The sequence below is a fragment of the Furipterus horrens genome, unplaced genomic scaffold, assembly GCF_987537825.1.
Source record: "Furipterus horrens unplaced genomic scaffold, mFurHor1.1.pri manual_scaffold_10, whole genome shotgun sequence".
NCBI lineage: Eukaryota > Metazoa > Chordata > Mammalia > Chiroptera > Furipteridae > Furipterus > Furipterus horrens.
The window spans coordinates 71,581,672-71,602,175 of NW_028327180.1; the positions used below are offsets into that span (position 1 = coordinate 71,581,672).

General features: G+C 40.7%; 1 protein-coding gene across 4 annotated transcripts in view; it reads right to left on the reverse strand.

The window, feature by feature from the left end:
* ARHGAP26 (Rho GTPase activating protein 26) overlaps window positions 1–20,504 on the reverse strand; it is a 485,784-nt gene that overhangs the window by 239,367 nt on the left and 225,913 nt on the right. For all 4 annotated transcript variants that reach the window (XM_090288083.1, XM_090288084.1, XM_090288082.1 and 1 more), the window contains exons 13-14: window positions 10,988–11,053; window positions 5,529–5,603 (exon numbers count right to left, since the gene is read on the reverse strand). In XM_090288083.1, coding sequence (XP_090144209.1) covers window positions 5,529–5,603; window positions 10,988–11,053 — 141 coding nt within the window. The remainder of the gene's footprint in view (window positions 1–5,528; window positions 5,604–10,987; window positions 11,054–20,504) is intronic.

The window sequence follows — 20,504 nt, forward strand, 5'->3', positions numbered from 1 at the left end:
GGAATAAACCTAACCAAGGATGTAAAAGACCTGTAATTAGAAACTTATAAGACACTGAGAAAGAAATTGAAGAAGACACAAATAAGTGGAAGCATATACTGTGTTCATGGATAGGAAGAATTAACATCATTAACATGTCCATACTACCCAAAGCAATCTATAGATTCAGTGCAATTCCTATCAATATTCCAATGACGTATTTCACAGAACTAGAACAAATATTTTTAAAATGTATATGGAACCACAAAAGGCCCCACATAGCAACAGTGATCCTGAGAAAGAACGAAGTTGAAGGAATCACACTACCTGATATCAAACTATACTACAAGGCCACAGTAATCAAAACAGCCTGGTACTGGCATAAAAACAGACACATAGATCAATGGAACAGAATAGAGAGCCCAGAAATAAATCTACACCTTTATAGTCAATTAATATTTGACAGAGGAAGCAAGCACATACAATGGGCTAAAGAGAGTTTATTCAATAAACAGTGTTGGGAAAACTGGACAGATACATGCAGAAAAATGAAACCACCTTCTTACACCACACACAAGAATAAATTCAAAATAAATCAAAGACTTAAATATTAGATCCAAAACCATAAAAATCCTAGAAGAAAACATAAGCAGCAAAATCTCAGACATTACTCATAGAAATTTTTTATCAGATAAGTCTCCCCAGGCAAAGGAAACAAAAGAAAAAATAAAAAGATGGGACTAAATCAAACTAAAAAGTTTTGCACAGCAAAGGAAATCATCAACAATATAAAAAGACAACACGCAGAATGGGAGAACATACTCGCCAATACAACTGATAAAGGGTTAATATCCAAAATTTATAAAGAACTTAAAAACTCAACACCAAAAAAAAAAAAAAAACAACCCAATTAAAAAATGGGCAAAGGACCTGAAGAGACACTTTTTCAAAGAGGACATACAGATGGCCAACAGACATATGAAAAGATGCTCAATGTCACTAATGAGAAATGCAAATTCAAACCACAATGAGATATCTTCTCAAACCTCTCAGAATGGCTATCATCAATAAATCAACAAAAAACAAGTGCTGGTGAGCATGTGGAGAAAGGGGAACCCTTTTGCACTGCCAGTGGGAACGCAGACTGGTGCAGCCACTGTGGAAAGCAGTATGGAGATACCTCAAAAATTTAAAAATGAATCTGCCTGTTGTCCTAGCAATCCCACTTATAGGAAGATATCTAAAGGAACCCAAAATACTAATTTGAAGGAACACTAAGCACCCCTATTTCCATTGCAGCATTATTTACAATCGCCAAGATATGGAAGCAGCCCTAGTGTCAATCAGTAGATGAGCAGATAAAACAACTATGGGACATTTACACATTGCAATTCTACTTGGCTGTAATAAAAGAGAAAATTTTACCTTTTTCAATAGTATGGATGGACCTGGAGAACATTATGCTAAGTGAAATAAGCCAGGCAGAGAAAGACAAACACCATATGACTTCACTAATACGTGGAATCTAATGAACAAACTGAGCAAGCAAAACAGAGACAGACTCATAGATGGAGAGCAGATGACAGCAAATTGGTTGGGTTGGGGGGTTAGGGGGTGGAGGGGTTGAGCGAAGAGGAAAAAGGACTCATGGACATGGACAACAGTGTGGTGAATCCTGGGGGGAGTGGGGTGTAAGGGGACTAAATGGTAATGGAAAAAACACAATAAATATTAAATTTAAAAAATAAAAAATAAAAATACACTATTCCACTTTTGAGAGATTCTGACAAATAATCCAACTCTTACAGTGCCTGGCATGTAATCAGGCATCCAGTAACTACAGAATAAAGGAACAGTGAATGAATAGTTCACACCTGGTCCAGCCATAGCAGGGAGAAGTCTGAGAGTAGAGGAGCCATATTTATTTTATACTCTTGGCTAACCCATTCTAGTACCAGTGACAAGAACATATGACAATGAGAACATTTCACAAAAGGGAAGGGGGATGGGGCTTGGCCTTCAGGTCTGGAGTCTCCCTGAACTAACGTGTGATTCCTCCATTTTAAGATCCACACTGTTGAATGTAACTGGCAGTGAGCATCACAGATACCATTCTCTACCTGTTTTTTTTTTTATTTTATTTTTCAGTTATAATTTACATTCAGTATTATTTTTGTATTCTACTTTTGATTAAATCTTGCACTGTGTTCATTTCTCAGTTCTGGTTGAACCTCGGTTTGGATTCTAAGACTAGAATGACCTCCTGCAATGACCTCCTGGCAGAGGCAGCTGGCCTTGTGACTTTCAGCTGCTAGTTATTAGTTTTTCATGACGTTTCTCAGATGTTCATGATTATTTTGTGTGTCCCTAGGAAAAGTGAGGAAGAAAACAGGACAAACATCTTGTTCGAGGGCCACAAAGAAAAGTGATAAAATTAAGATCTTTTCATACCAGTCTTTGCTTAGCACAACTAAGCTAAGGTGCTTCTCTTTTAGATTAGCAGACCCATCTAAAATGTCACATTTCTTTTCATTAGTGTTGCCTTACAGAAAAATCTGTCATCTTTGAAACCTTTCAGCCCCCTCTGCTCCCCTGTCCATATCCAGTTGGTTGCAAAATCCTGCTAATTCTCTCCATTTTGAGCCTGTCCTTTTTGCCTGACCTCAGAGCAGCTATTTGGTTCAGCCCTTGATAGGACATGCTCTGCCTAATCTGTTGCAACTGTCTTCTTTTGTCATATCTTTCATGATCAAATACATGCTCCACATTGATGCCAGTGTTATCCTCTTCAAACTAGCATCTGATCTGGTTAACAACTCTGTTATCACCCAGGAAAGCACTCCTCCATCATTCTGTTAACAGTGCTGCTCAGTTCACAAGGTTCTATAGACTAACTCCCTCGCCCCCACCCCTCTGCCGCCCTCACAGAGATAGCTCAGGATCACTAGAGAGAGGCACAGGATCCAGGCCATCTGGATCCATCTGCTGTAGGTCATGTGATTGGCCAGAGATTGCAAAATGAATCATGTGAATGGCACCATACTGATTAATCAAAGTCTACCTTGGGACCTTCTGCCAAATCTGTCAAGAAAGACACTCTCTTCTCAATGGTGCAAGCTTCAAGCTCCAAGGACTGCTGAGACTGGACTATTTGGAACATTCCAACGAAGAATACAGCCAATACCAAGACAAGCAGAGGTCATGGATAATGAAAAGCCAGAGAAATGAGTGGGAAAGTGTAAAGATGTCACTGTTGCCACCACACCCTTCTACCATCTTGGACTTACCAGTTATGTGAGCAAACAAAGGTCTTTTATTTTTCCTTTAAAGTATTCTAATTGCCTTTTGACACTTTTGTGTGTAATAGTCTTAACACACACAGTTCCACTACTTAAAAACTTTTAATAACATCTTACTTCCTACAGAGAAAAAAACACCAAACTCCTTAGCACAGTATTCAAGTTCTTCAGCAACTGGGGCCATCTCAGCTTTGCAGTTTTTACTTTCCTGTCCCAGTCTTGAGTACTTGCAAATATTAAAACAAAAATGAAATCAGTACTCTCTGCTATAGCCACCATATGCCCTGACTTCTGCCCCCATGCCATTGCTCATACTTCCTGAATCTGAATTATTCTTCTATTCTCGCCTTCATTACTCAATCTTCCAGATGCAGCTCTTGGAGCTCCAGTGGCACAGTCGGTTAGCATGTGGTACTTACACAGATCCAGCTCTTATCAGGCAGCTGGATCACATTTACGTTACAGCTTCCATATGCATGCACATCTCCCTCCCACTGGACGCTAGGCAGACAAGGAATGACTCTTGCTAAAGTTTCATCTCTAGCATTTGACAATCTGCTTCAGAGAGCAGATGCTCCATAAATGTTTGCAGCTCTGATCAGAAATAGAAAGACTGACAACTGATACTTGTTAAACTCTTAATTCTTCCTTACATTAGAATTTTTCAAAAATTAACCTTATCACCAAACGACCCAGGAACTGTATCCTTGGGTATTTATCCTATTGAAACAAATTAATGTTCATATAAAAACCTGTACATGAATGTCAGCAATTTAAAAAAAACAAAACAAAACTGTTGATACAAATCTGAAGGGAACTATGCTGATTGAAAAAAAGCCAAACCAAAAAGATTACACAGTATATGATTTCATTTATATAATAATCTTGAAATGACAAAATTACAAAAATGGAGAGCATTGCCAGGTGTTACAAATGGGGCTGAGGCGGGTGAGTGTAGACATAAAAGGCCACCACGATGGATCCTCGTGGTGATGAATCTGTTCTGCTTCTCAGCTGTATCAGTATCCTGGTTGTGACCTTGCATTACAGCCGGCAAGATGTTACTATTGGAGGAAGGTGGGCAGAGAACCGCAGGATTTCTCTATATTATTTCTTACAACTGCATGTGAATTTATAATTATCTTAAAATGTTAATTTTTTTAAAAAAATTAACCATATTCCAAATCTGAACCAAAAACAGATTCCTAAGGAGCACCTTAAAAATAATCATAGTTCCAAACAAAAGATCTCAGTGTGGCTAGCAATACAGTAGAGTTTTGTTTACAAGAAGCAAGGAGCTGTCTTGAAAAAAGGTAGAGTTGTTCTCATCAACACAAGAGAGGAGAATTCTTTACATATGAAAACTATTTTTAAAAACTGGAATGGGAAAAGAAATACAAATACTAACAAGAGAAGTGCCCCTGCCCAGGACACTGAGCAGGGGGACCCTGAGCGATGATAGTCCGTCTCTATAAGTGCATGGCTGGGCGTCCATGGGGATGAATAACTGCCACTGATCTGTGAAATCTGATCTATTTGCCATTTAGATGCATGTGACTGACTGAGGCTGGCTGGCTTCATATCTAAAAATACAGGAAATCTGCAGCCTAGGCAAATTTGGCTCACTGGCTCAGGTTTTTGATTCAAACATTGCACATTCATGGATAGTAGCTTCATATTTATATCAGCCAACTGCAAAGGAGGTTCTGCTGCTCAAATGAGAGACTAGGCTGAAATCTAGAAGTAAAGAGAATCAGAAGAATTATCTGCTTATATATATTTTATCTGGGAGTCACATGATGCCTTCTCTTTAACAGGGAACATGAGACCCGAGGTCCTCTCTAGGCTAGAAGGACGCCCTTTCTCAGGCATTAGGTGTGCCCCACTAAATGCCTATCTCTGGGGAGGACAGGGACTCATGAGCTATGAAAGACAGAGAAGGGTGTGGTGGTCACAGGAGTGACCTAGCGCCACTGGGACTAGCAGTGGTCAACGCCACAAACAGAAAGGGTGTGGTGTCTTGGACCTGCCACTTTTTGTTTCTCCCAGTTCCACCCAGTACCACCTCTTCCAGTAACTCCCACAGCCATGAAAATGGGTGAGTGAGGCAGCTTATTTCTGAGAGTTACCTCTTGGAACACCGTGATTCCTTCCCTATGGGCTGTCCATACATACAGACCTGGTGACTTTTCAGAGGTACCCTCTCCGTGTCCCCTAGGGCCTGTGTGGCAGAGCCAGGGCTGCACTCACCCATCAGGACACTCAGCAACTTCTGCACTCTGGAATTGACCCCCACGATTCGGTAGAGCCCTTGCTCATTGATCCCTGAGAAGAGAAACAGTGATGACTTAATTAGAGGTACATCAAAACACAAGTCAAGCCAGCCCAGCCAAAGGCACTGTTTTCTTTTTCTCGCTCCTTCTAAAAGCTGATTTAATTAAAGTCCCCTGTCACTCAGCTCTGCTCTTAGCAAAGGAGTGTGACTGGTACAGCTGTCTAGGATTTCACAAAGGTGTTGCACACTTCAGCCCTCCTGTTAGTTCAGTCATCAGAAGGGAAAGAAACCTTCCTCTTCCCTTGCCAGAGGCAGCATCTGAAGAGATTTGAAAGATGCAAAATATATACTTTTAAATAGATCATAGTTAAATGCTTTTTTAATTTAAAAAGCTAAAAACGACATGACAAAAATTCATACTTCAGAAAAGGATAAACACTTCACAACTTATTTGCACATACAAAATGAAAATATTGAGGGTTAAGAACATTTTAAATTTTGTTAACCAAGATGGAGAAATTAGAAAATCCACTCATTTGTAATGAAAATATCCATTATAAAGGAAAAGAAGGGCCATCTTCATTCAACCCAAGGAAATGTACAACTAGACTGGAGGTGTTTATCTTCAAATATCCAAAAAAAGAACCAAAAACTAACCCACCTCAGTACTTTGTTCATTTAAGTTCAAAGATATGATCACCACTGTATCATTTACAGAAGGGGATAATTCAGACCAAGTAATATAAAATGATTTTTCTCCTGTTAAGTCTTATGCCCATCATATCTGATAACTCTCCACTAACTGGTCTCCCACATCCTATCTTACTCCCTTGATGTCCATTTATCAACCACTAGGCAAAGTGAACTTCTCAAAGTACAAATCAGTTCAAACCATCTCTTTTCTTAAAACCTTCCCATGGCTTCCCATTGCATTAGATCACAATAAAACCTTATTGTGCCTAAAAGACCTTACATGATTGAGCATAGACCTACCTCTGCTATGCCTTCAACTACTCCACTCTGCACCAGCCACAATGGCCTCCCAGTTACTCCAATGCATCAAGCTCAGGCCCCTAATCAGTCTTTGCACAGGATTTCCTCCACCTGGAGCCCTCCTTTCCCAGATCTTTTTCATCATCCAGGTCTCAACTTAAAAGCAACCTCTTCAATCTAATGCACCCCATGACCAACACTACTGGCCAGAATCTGGCCCTGCTTTTTTTAAAAACTAAATTTATAGCAGTTAATATCTAAAATTATCTTATTTGGTTTCTTGTCTTTCTCCCCACACTACCATGTAAACTTACAGTACAGTGATTCTGTCTTCCTCACCATTATATCCCCAGCATCCAGATCAGTATTGCATACATGACAGAATGAATAAAACATTGAGTTATACTCCACCGGAGCCACAACTTTGGAGCCAAAACAAAATTTCCTGGAAGAAATTTGGGAAAAGGCTGATTCTTCAGTGTCTTCTACAAGACTGTGGAGTGGGGGTGTGGGTGGGACAGTGGAGAGCAACAGGGAAAAAATTGGGACAACTGTAAAAGAACAACAGTAAAATAAAAAATAATAAAAATTTTTAAAAAATAGGAAGTTGTATCCTTCCTACAAAAAAAATAAATAAATAAAAAGGAAAGAAATGGAACTCATGAATAAAAGCAAGAGGTCTGGAAGGAGGGGGCCCTATAGCTAAAGCAGACCTACGAAGGCATGGCATCATCCTGCACAGGCCACGGGCTAGGAGACCCTGGTCAGCAACTGGGGGATGGGCCCCAAGTTACTCAGTAGCAGACCATTATTCAGTAACGTGGTGGTTTGAAGGGCTTGTCCTTTCTGAAGTGTTTCCTCTTTCCTTTGTCCCTGTGCTTTCCTGGAACTTAACACAATCCCAGCTCTCATCGGACAATGATTAATGAGCCCAGAGAGGACAGGGGTTCTGGTCAGCTCTGGCTCCCACAGTCATATGTGTATGTACATGCACTACAGTAGGGAAACAGCCACTTCCTCCATGTATTTACGTAAAAATGGCATTTGACTCACACTATCCTATGTCTTTTTTGTGCTGAATGAACTTTCTTAAAAGTTAAAACATAATTTTCAGAAGCAGAAGCTAAGGGGCCAAACCAACTGGCGACCTTCTTCTTCCTCACTACTTATTGTGTATATTTCCTGGCTTGACATCAGAAAAAGTCATCTTCCTGAGGTATGGGCTTGCATTTATCACACAAACTCTGTGAAGGGTTTTAAATGATTAGGTTTCTCGCTTTGTTTTGCTTGCTGAAAACTTAGTGAAAGACAGGTGGCCCACCTCAGGCAAGTATATGAGGTTGCCCGGGGAGTCGAGGGAAGGAGAGTTTTGTTTTGAACTCACTTTTGGCTCCACTTTTATGCCTCTATTTTTGTTAACCCTGGATCTCTTATATCTCATTCTTTTATTTTAAAATGAAAAGCATTTCAAAATGCCTGTTGAAAAATTACCTTAGTTATACCTACTTTTAAAAATTTAGAAACTGTAGTTATGGAAAATAGACAACTCCATGGTACATGTACAGATACAAATTTCCGCTCGCCCTGACACCTCCAGAATGGGTTGGTTTGTACTTGGCAGGATGTTTTATAACTTGCATTTTTCACTTACTTGGGTGTTAATAAATGTGTTTCCACTGCATTTTTAATGATTCAGAATTTTTTACTGCATGAGTATATCACTGTTGATTTAACCAATTTTGAGACATTTGGTCAGCTTCTGATTTTTCACCTTAATGACACTTTTTTGTAAACAGCCTTATAACTCAACTTGGCCCATGTCCTTATTTACTCAAGATCCATTCCCAGAAATGTCACCTACTTCTACTTCATATTTTCTGGTCATATTTTATATTACCTGTGCAAACTGCCTTAACTCTCTATTGAATGAAGGTATAGTAGAAATAAGCAAACATATAAAAATTTTAGTACACATTAAAATAACTCTATTGGAAAGAATACTTTTTGACTGGATACATAAGAGTAGAGGTTTATAAAGTTAATCTTATTTCCTCCCCCTCTACTCAATGCTTTATAGCCTTTATAAAGACACCTATATTTCTCAACTGGTAAAGAGTTACAGATCCTGCTTTAAAAGGTAGTTTCTTCCAAACAAATAAAAAGGGCTGGTGGGCTGAGATGCTATAGAATAAATAAGATTCACATCTTTGACAATGGTTCAAATCAAACCCAGTGGAAAGAGAGTTATTAGCTTTTCTAAGATGTTCAACAGACCAGTGCACTCAAAGCTCCACACCATCAGAAGCGGGGAATCGCCTTCGTGCCAACCTCAGACAAGGGGATGGAGACCACTGGGATGAAACAACATCTCTGGTCTCAAAGCCCTGCTCCTACAGACCCAGAAAGGTCAAAGAGTGATAGACAGGGCCTGAGCACAGTGCTGCTGCTGGAAACTAGGGATCTAACCCATGCTTCCTACCTGGATGGTCCCCAGCCAAAAGCTCCCCAGAGCAGATTCTTAACCTGCGGTCCATGGATACCGAGAGGTCCACTAGAGAATTCAGGGTGTCTATGAACTAAGGAATACAATTATATCTTGATTTTCACTAACTTCTAGAAGTAGTTTGGTGGGCAGTGGTCACAGCCAATCCTTGCAGCTGACTGGCCTGGGTAAATTCCTCCCATTGTTCTGTCAACAGCAACAAAGGCTCAAATACAAAAGGAGGGAGTACTCAGCCCACATGAAGGGTGCACAGCAAGTACCCAGCTTAGGTGATAGGGGAGGCTGTGCCACTGGACCCCACAAGACACCTACTACATTAGGCCACACTGCCAAGACACAGAGTCATAGCAGCTCTGCCTAATACATAGAAACAAACACAGGGAGGCTGCCAAAATGAGGGGACAAAGAAACATGGCCCAAATGAAAGAACACATCAAAACTCCAGAAAAAGAGCTAAATGAAGTGGAGATAAGCAATCTATCAGATGCAGAGTTCAAAACATTGGTTATAAGGATGCTCAAGGAACTCAGTGAGGACCTCAACAGCATAAAAAAGATCCACTAATTGAAATAAAGAACAATTTACAGGAAATAACAGTAGAGTAGATGAAGGTGAGAATAAAATCAATTATCTGGAACATAAAGAAGCAAAAAACCAATCAGAATAGCAAAAAGAAAAACAAAACACAAAAAAACTGAGGACAGTGTAAGCAGCCTCTGAGACAACTTCAAAAGGTCCAACATTCACATCATGGGGATGCCAGAAGGAGAAGAGAAAGAGCAAGAAATTGCAAATCTATATGAAAAAATAATGAAAGAAACCTTCCCTAATTTGGTGAAGGAAATAGACATGCAAGTCTAGAAAGCACAGAGAGTCCCAAACAAGATGGATACAAAGAGGCCCACTCCAAGATACATCATAATTAAAATCTCAAAATTTAAAGATAAAGAGAGAATCTTAAAAGCAGCAAGAGAAAAGAAGTTAGTTACCTACAGGGGAGTTCCCATAAGACTGTCAGCTGATTTCTCAAATGAAACTTTGCAGGCTAGAAGGGACTGGCAAGAAATATTCAAAGTCACGCAAAGCAAGGACCTACACTCAAGATTGCTCTACCCAGCAAAGGTATCATTTAGAACTAAAGAGCAGATAAAGAGCTTCCCAGATAAGAAAAAGTAAAGGAGTTCATCATCACCAAACCATTATTATATAAAATCTTAAAGGGGCTTATTTAGGAAAAAGAAGCAGACCAAAACTATGAACGATAAAATGGCAAACAATACATATCTATCAACAACTGGAATAGTTCCCAGATGGGAGGGCGGTGTTGGGGAATGGGTGAAGAGGTGAGGGGATTAAGAAGTACAAATAGCCCTGGTCGGTGTGGCTCAGTCGACTAAGCGCCGGCCTGCGAACCAAAGGGTTGTTGGTTCCATTCCCAGTCAGGGCACAGGCCTGCGTTGTGGAGCAGGTTCCCCAGTTGGGGGTGCGTGAGAGGCAACAACACACTGATGTCTCTCTTCCTCTCTTTCTCCCTCCCTCACCCTCTCTCTAAAAATAAATAAATAAAACCTAAAAAATAAAAAAAAGAAGAAGTACAAATAGGTAGTTACAGAAGAGCCACCAGGATCTAAAGTACAATGTAGGAAATGGAGTAGCCAGAGAACTTAAAACACATGGCCCATGGACATGAACAAAGGTGTGGAAATTGCCTGAGACAGTAGGGGTTGCCGGGTGGAGGAGGGCAAAGGGAGAAAAACTGGAACTGTAATAGCATAATCAATAAAATATAATTTAAAAAAGAAAAAGAAAACACACTGGCAATGACACTGGTGAAGTTAATGAGTCACTTAAAATCGTAAAATAGCAGGTAGCACATCTGATGCCTCCCCAGATGTGTGACCTTCACTGAGAACAATGCCATCTGTTGAACTACTTTACCTCTGGTTTCCACAGCATGGATGCATTTCCTGATAATGCTGAATCCGATGCTGTCCAACTGTGCAGCTGAAAGAGGAGGAGAAAGAGAATCAAGTTGCTGGCAGTGCAAACCAATTTGGGACAAGGCATGACCAATCCAAGATGACTCATTCCCACGGTATGGCCACGTATCCTTTTAATTTTTCCCACTAAAGGTACAGGAATGATTTTTTAAAATAGGTGGTATTCACTGAGAGCTTACCACATGCTGGATATAGTTCTAAGTACTTTGTGTATATTATCTCATTTAATTTTCATAGTAATTCTGCAAGGTTATCCTAAATGTATAGCTGAAGAAACTGCAGCATAACGTAATGAGCACCTCACCAAAGGAATAACTAGGCATCCTTTAAATTGTTTGGTTAATATCAGAAGCTGGAGGACTAACTAATTGTTGGTCTCCTTCAAAAAGCATAAATTAGCCCTCACCAGGCAGCTCAGTTGGTTAGAGTGCCACCCCCATTCACTAAGGTGGTGGGTTTGATCCCAGTCAGGGCACATACAGCAATAAACCAACAGATGCATAAGTAAGTGGAACAACAAATCAATGTTTCTCACTCTCTTCCCCTCTCTCTAAAAACAGTTTTTAAAAGACATGAATTAAGTGTTCAATAAATGTTGGACAAGTGCGTGACATAGATAATCTAATTTTTCCCCTAGAAACTCCTCTAGGCTGACACCATCATTAGCCCTGTGTTACAGATGAAGAAGCTGAAACTTGGCAAAGCTAGATAACTTGACCAAAGCTTCAGGTCTAATATGTGGGAGACTCACCCCAGAACCCATGAGATCTAACTGCCTTAAATGTGACCCTGAATTAAAGAGAGAAGTAAAATCCTGCTCAGGTTACTAGGGAAAAAAAGACCCAGAGGAAAATTAAAACAGCCAAGAACAGAGAAGCTACTCAAGGAAGAACTAAGGCAGTAAGTGGAGTCATCCTCTGTGTGGTAAGTCAGCGGGTGGTAACAGTATTCTACCTGCTCCAAAACCCACTAATGTTACTCAGGAAATAAATGCTCAACAACAGCAACTTTTTCCACAGCACAGAACTAATTTCCACCCTGGTAACAAAGCTAGAAACACACCAGGACTTCCGGCCAAGATGGAGGCTTAGACGGACACGCTAGGTCTCCCTCTACAACTAGAGAGGAATACAACTACTTCAAAACAAAGGATAACTAGAAATTCCAGAAAATAAAACTACACGGAAGTCCAACATATGAAGTTATAAACCAGCGGTGCCATTTGGGCAGGTAAGAGTTAAAGAGGGCAGTGCTGTTTGCGGTGGCACCTGAGACAGCGGCGGGGCGGCGAAAAATCCCGGCGGCAGTCAAGCCCCTGGCAGTGCGCGACCCCGGCACTGGGGAGAGCAGCCACCGCATCGCCTTGAACAGTGAGGCCCAGGGGGGCGGGAGGACGGATCCCGGTCTCCTAGCTGAATAACTGTGTGAATCCATCTTGGACCCCCGCCCCCAAAGAAAGCACCACAGGGCTGCGAAATAGGTCGCAGACAGGCGCCGGTCGCTGATTTGTGACGCGTACACAGGCACTGCCCCCTACAGCCGGCCCAAGAAAACAAAACGCATCTGTCAAAATGAGGCAGACAACTATAGAAATACCGGTGACACAACTCACCAGGCAACAGATAGAGAACCTGACAGATGAACAGATAAGAAACCTGTCAGAGGCTCAGTTCTGGGCCATTGTTATCAGGTGGCTTACAGAATTCACAAAAGAGCAGGAAAAAGATAAGAAAGAAGCGAAAAACATTCATAACGAAAGGAACAAAACCACATACGAGACAGATGGTGAGGAAAAAAATCCAGAGTTCATTTCAACAAACTGGAATATGGAGAAGGAACAAGCAGTCAACCAATGCAGCGAGAGGAAATGGGAAGCAACAATGAGAGCATCAGAAACCTCTGGGACAGCTATAAAAGGCCCAACATAAGAATCATTGGTTTGCCAGAGAGTGAGGAAGATGAACTAGAACTTGAAAAATTGAGTGAAAATATAATAAAGGAGAACTTCCCAGACTTGGGGAAGGGAATAGACTTGCAGGTCCAGGAAGCAAGGAGAGTTCCCAAGAGACTGGACCCAGGGAGAACCACTCCAAGACACATTATAATCAAAATGTCAAAAATTAAAGATAAAGAGAGAATCTTAAAAGCAGCAAGAGAGAAGAAAAGAATTATGTACAAAGGGGTCCCAATTAGACTATCAGCTGACTTCTCAAGGGAGACCCTACAGGCAAGAAGGGACTGGCAAGAAATATTCAAAGTAATGAAAATCCAAAACCTACAACCACGAATACTCTATCCAGCGAAACTGTCATTCAGAATAGAAGGACAGAGAAAGTGTTTCCAGGACAAAATAAAACTGAAAGAGTTCATTAGATCCAAACCACTGTTATATGAGATGTTAAAGGGACTGGTTTAAAAAACAGAAGCTAGGGAGATGAAACAAAGGCAAACTAAACAGGCAATGAGAGTGGAAAAGGAACTGTGGGTACGGGAAGCATATTGGGGGGAGGTCAACAGGGAGGGGGAGTGGGGAGAGGGAGGGAGATGATATAGGAATTGGGGATCATGGTAGGAGGAAATGGAATAGACGGAGAGAGGTTGGGAGGAACTGTATGCACAACTAATGGACATAATCTAAAAGGGGGGGACAACTGGAGGGAGGGGGGCCACCGGGTGGAGGGGAGCAGAGGGAAGGGAAATTGGCACAAATGTAATATTTTAATCAATAAAACACATTAAAAAAAAAAAAAAAAAAAGGAAAAGCTTCTCTCAAAAAAAAAAAAAAGCTAGAAACACACCAAAATTCATATCCACACTTTGGTATGGATGTGTGGTAATCTTTAAGAATGGGTTCACCTTTGACCTCTTAGCATTCTACAAATGAATGTTCAGAGTAGAGAAGGAAATGGTAGACAGCAGAAAGGTAAGTATTTATAAATGATTTGCCATCATCCCAGGGCAAGAAATAAACAAATATAAGAACCGAGCAGAACTTGTACTCATCTTGGATCTAATCCAAATGGAATCTTTCTCCAATCCTAAATGTTTATGAGTAAATATAGATCCAATGAAGATAAAAATCCTTTAAAAAATGACTGAGAGTTCCCCAAATCAAAGTAGAAAGGAATGCTAATAACCCAAAACGTCTCTTCCCAAAGGGAAATAGCTCTTGTTCTTCTTACAGGCATACATAGTGCTCAGTGGTGCTTATTATAAACACACTTGGTCTCTAGGATGGTAAGTAAAGTACCAGAAAAGAAAGGACTATTTTTCTCCCTGGAGACCAAGTGCTATACAAAACCACTGCTCTTATTTCCTTAAAGTTGTAAAGAGCCTATTAACTCAATCTCTTCCTTTTTCTGGTATGAATCAAGTATTTACTTGGTAAATTGTGTTATATCAAGTTTTCTGACTGGAAGCTGGAAGCCAGATCAAAATTATTCTTCCAAATAAACTCAATTAATTCATGCCATAGACATTTCACAAACTTAAAACAAATTATAATGCACAGGCCAAATACCTATAGGAATCAAGGGGAAGATTTTTGTAAATAACAGCTTTATTGAGATATAATTCATATATCATAGAGTTCACCCACTTAAAGCTTACAATTCATTAATTCCTAGTATATTAACAAAGTTAAGACTCAATCACCATTATCTAATTGTACAACATTTTCATTACCCCCCACAAAAACCTCATGCACCTTAGTAGTCACTCCCTATTTCCCCCCTTCCCCCTGCCCCCAGAAACCACTAACCTACTTCCTGTTTCTATAGATTTGCCTATTCTGAACATTTTAGGTAACTGGAATCATGCTATATGTGGTCTTTTGTGTCCAGCTTCTTTGATTTAGCGTAATGTTTTCAAAATTCATCCCTGTTGCAACATTAATACTTCATTCTTTTTATGATGAAATAATATTCTATTGTCTGGATATACCACATTTCATGTATCCATTCAGCAGTTGTTGCTTCCACTTTGGGCTATTATGAGTAAATGCTACTAGAAACATCTGTGTATATACTTTCATTTCTCTTCAGTATATGCCTAGGAGTGAAATTGTTGGGTTATGAGGTAACTCTCTGCTTAACTTTTTGAGAAACTGCCAAATGGCTTTCTAAAGTGCTACACCATTTTACATTCCCACCAGCGACGTATGAGGGTTCCAATTTTTCCATATCCTTGCCAACATCTGTTATTGTCTTTTTTATTATAGCCATTCTAGTGGGTGTGAAGTGGTAGCTCATTGTGGTTTTGATTTGCATTTCCCCGATGACTAAGGATTTGGGGCATCTTTTTGTGTACAGGGGAGGGTTTTTTTCCCTTTATACAGTAGTTAGAATAGAGCCTACTAGAATGTATTTGTCAGAGGGGAAATTACTTTTAAAACTTAAAGAGGTTTTCAAAATGTTCATAACTAACTCAACAGTCCATTGAAGCCTTTTAGTTCTTCTTCTGAGAGGTTCTTAAGAGGTTGTTGCATAGAGATGATAGTCAAAGAAGCTGCAGAAAGAACTGCCGTTCTGCATAGTGCGCTGGGGAGCTGCTGAGGCTGATTCCAAACTCAGATGTTTTAAGAGTAGGTTTGTAAACATGGCAGTGATTAACTTTTCTATCCTAACAAAAATTATTTTGCTTCCTTACCCCATGAACACTGATTAAAGTTTTGGAAAATTGGAAATAACCTGGCAGCTGAGAGCAATGAGCCCAGTTGCAAGAAGATACATGCTAATAAAGGCATCAGAACAAGTAGCTAAACAAATGTGCACAGAGCTAGACTAACCTCACAGAGGCAAATCAGTCCTTTGACCTTTTCTTGTAGAACTGTGGGAAGCCAGACCCTTTCCTAGGTAAGTAATAGGTCATAGAAAAGAATACAATACCACCTTCCAAGTATATCTAGGAAAAAATTAACTTCCACTAACATTAACTATAATTACTAAGGAAAATGGCAAAGCAACGCCCCCCCAATCTGAATAAATATTCATCCTTTGATTTTCCCAACATTAGAAGTTCTCCATTAGAAGTTCTCCAAGTTTTAAACTAGCAAATCCCCTTTCTTTACATATATCTTACACATAAAGGCCTTACACATTACATATGTAACATAGTCTTTATTAGCATATATTAGTTCAAATGTACATAATGCTTACATATTGCAAAGTCAAACATTAAAAGCTCAGGGTAACTCTGTTAGCTTTTAATGTGTCCAAGTTGCACAGTGATAAAAACTGTGTTAAGAAATGGAATTCATACTAAACCACTGTGCCCAACAAGCAGCCCATGAAGTACAAATTAAGTACCATTGCTCTAAATCTCTAAACTAGAACTGGTATAAGTTATATCACTGAATCTCACTTCCCTGAATCTCAGTCTCTCCATCTCTCTGTTTGCCACACACACACACACACACACACACACACTTGACTTCTACTCTCAAGTTGAATTTCCTGCTGACGTCATGATTAGGTTACAAATGATTAACAACTGCTTTATTATTTAACGTGTACTGAGTACCACTAATATGATAGGGACTGAAGTGCATACAGAGCAGGTCATTAGTCCTGATATATGCCTAGCAGTTTCCTAATTAAGTTAAATGAGATCTCCTACTCTGAAAATCGAGTTCCCACTAAAAGGTTTAGAACACCATCACCACCGAGCAGTTCCTAATGACAGAAGAAGTCTGAGTGGCCCAACAGATGGAAGCGGCTCTCCTTAATCCCCTCAAGCAGGTGATTCAGCTCTTTCACTGAGCCAAGGCTCAGAAAAGGTCAGGGATTTATGTATTTGCAATTTCTGTATCCTTATAATCTCTAGAAATAATCTCTCATTAAATATCTACTAGACTTGCATTTTCCCCTTAATTTGACTTGCAATGAGTTACTGCAGGAACTGTGACTCCTATGCCCGCCATCCACTGTCCAGTGGCTAATTATCTCCCTTCTGCAGGTTCAGCTCTGCCCAGGTTTATGCACAGGGCAGCCCAAACAGGTACCAGATAATGAATACGCAGAGAGACTGCACCAAATACCTAGGCTGACCCGCCAAGTTAGAAATGTGTCATCCTCTTAACTTTCATTTCAACTTTTGAAGCCTTGTTTCTTTGTCGCCTTTTAGAGAAAGGAAAGGGCCCAGGTCACACAAACCAGCTTTCCAATGTTCTGTGGAGAATATGAGAACAGTACAGAGGCAGATTGATGCTCCATCAACTGGGAGTCTTAGCACAGAAGTAGAAGGACGAGGCCTGGCAGACCGCTGGGGATTGTGCTGTCACGCCTCAGGTAAGAACTCGGAGACCAGGGAGGAGGGTTAAATCCAGAAGCAGACTGTTCTGCTGTTTAAGGACAACATACTACAAGATTCAATCAAATTATTTTCTTGTCTAAAAGAAGGAGGTTGGTGGGCCATGTAGACAAAGATGACTCTTTTTTTAATCCTCACCATTTTTTCATTGCCCTTAGAGAGAAAGGAAGGGAGAGAAACATCGATGTGAGAGGGAAGCATTAATTGCCTGCCTTCGCAGGCACAAATGGGGAAAGAACCGCAACCTAGGTATGTGCCCCAACTGAGAATTGAACCGGCGACCTTTCAGTTATAGGACAATACTCCAAACAACTGAGCCAGACCAGCCATGGCAGAAATGGCTTTTTAGCATGTTCTGCAGCTTCTAGTACCTCATGATAACTCACCTGAGATGCTTTCCCTGGCTCTTTACACCTTTAAAAAAATTAGGTCTTTAGGTGGTAGTAGAGTGTGATAACTACCATAAAGCTAATAGCATAACCCTTAGCTATGTTACCCCTCACACCCAAATTATCACCAAGTCCCTCATTTTATCTCCGAATGTCTCAATTTTGTCTAGTTCTTTCCTTCTCCACCAGCACCAGCACCTAGTCCTGGCTTCCATCATCTGTTACCAGGACTGCTTAAGTGACCTCCTAGCTGGCTTCCTTCACCTCCTCCGGATCCCTCCAATCTGTCCTCCACATTGTAGTCCCCGTGAGCTTGACAAAATCAGACCATGTCACCCACCCTGTTTAAAATCTCTCAGTGGCACCCCGCTGCTCTCAAGAAGATAACCTGGATCCCTAACACCATAGGACCCTGCTTGGTCTGGCCCCCAGTCTGCCTCTCCAGCTTCGTCTGATGCCCTCCCTCCTAGATCTCAGAATCCCAACCACACTGACTTTCTTCCTGAACATCCGAACTGATGACCTCTTTCTCCCCAGCAAAAGCTGTGGATTTCATCTGGAAGCCCCGTGGCCCAACTAACTCCAAATCCTCAGATCTCCTCTAAGTATCAATTCCTCAAAAAGCCTCCCTGACCTCTCCATCTAGGTTAATGCCCCCATTGCACACTAGGATACAGCACCATCAACCTATCCATCAAAGCATGCAGCACAATTACAAGCTTACATTTATTTGTATAATCCTGCAAAAAATGTCTGTCTACTGAACTAGATATATATCCATGAAGGCAATGGTCCATGTACATCTTATTTACAATATTTTAAAGAATTTATTTTTTTAAATGTATTGATAACAGAGAGAGACAGAGAGACATCAATTTGCTGTTCCACCAATTTATGCATTCATTGGTTAATTCTTATATGTGCCCTCACAGGGGATTGAACCCACAACCTTGGCATATCAGGACGATGCTGTAACCAAATGAGCTGCCTGGCCAGGGCTCTTTACTTATTTTATTCAGTACTGTATCTATTTCACATTGTTAGATAGGAAGTAGAAGCATCAAAATGACCTTTCAAATTCCAACTGATAAAAACTCTATGAGAGTAGGTGAGTTATTTAAGCTTCTGACCCTCAGCATTTTCATCTTTTGTGAGGAAACAATGGTTAAATAAAGAAATAAGTGGCCTGATCGAACCCCTTCCTTCCTTCCTTCCTTCCTTCCTTCCTTCCTTCCTTCCTTCCTTTCCTTCCTTCCTTCCTTCCTTCCTTCCTTCTTGTATCAATACAAAGAGGCACTACCACCTGGCAGTACAGCCCCAAGAACGAGTTCAAGAGAAAGGAAAAACAAAAGCTGTGCAAGCCAAGACATGAAGCAGAGAGACAAAACCAAGTTTAGGTTTTCCTGGGCACTTTTAGTAATCTTCTGCTTGTTTATCAAGGCATATCATCACCGAGCTCTGTGTGGTGGTGTGAACCATGGGCTGGTGAGGGAGGGTGAGGGAGGGGGTCCCTCCACATCACAGTAACTGGGCCATCTAAATAGTCAGAACGGCCTGAAGGTTGAGGAAGGCCCTGGAAAACAAGGGAATTCTCCTCTAGAGCTTAGTGCAGCCCAACACATCTCACTCTTCAGGCCTAGGAGCCCCTTTTCTGAAAATCAGTGACCTGCTGTTGCCCTACCCCAATCCTCAGTAGTCAGAACACAAGAAACTAGGCAAGAAGTAACCAAATCACCAATTTTGAACAGAAGGGATCTTTTCATACCATAGGTTGACAGAGGCATGCACGGTCTGTGAAAACAATGCTCCTAGGACACACCCCAAATTTACAGGCATCCTGGGAATTTCAACATATGTCAAGAGACCAATCCTTTCCAAAGGAGAGGTGTTGGTCTACTGAATTAGTCTCAACACACAGTGGAATGGATTACCACTCTCATCCTACAGCTAGAATTCAACAGGATTTTCCTAGCCTGAAAATTTTCCCCAGAAAACATACTTAATTTTCCTTTGATCAAAACAAAACAAAACAAAACAAAAACCTTTCAAGTGTTTATAGGAGAAATGGAATTTGCTGGAGGTGCTGCATGTTTGCATAAAACTAATGAGAGAAGTGAGAGGTAAAGGAAGTTGCTGCCCCATTTTTAACGTGGATGTATATAGGAGATTTGTTTATAGGGTTACTGTGAGCAGGCCACCATTTTATGGACATTTTATGGACAGCTCCATGGACATGTTCTCACTACAGAAATTTGCTCAATTTCCCAACTTCATTTGCTCTTTCCCAACCTGCCTGCTCCTTCTGAATTTAATCAACTTCAGCACCATTGAAAGTCATGGAGAAATACACCTGGAGAGTAGATTTCCCACTAGCTCACACACGCAGTGGGGTACACTCCCTATTAGGTGAAACCCCAGAGTTACTAGGACTCCCTGGCTATGGTCCCTACAAAACTGTACTCAGATCTCAGACGTTTCCAGTAAGGTCCAGGAACACTGGCTAATTGGTTTTTAACTGTCCAAGTGTGAATTCTCTACTTTGGGGATTATCCACAGCCCATTTTTAATCCCAGATCGGCTCCCCAAGACCCTATGCTCCAACCAACGTCACTGCCCACTCTGCCTTAAACTCTGCTCTCTGACCAGTATGTATTTGGGGAATATGTACTAACATTAACATTAGCTGACATCTCACAGTCATGAAGTGGCATGCCTTGGAAAGAGAACAATAAGCTTTAAAGCCAGATAAATCTGGAT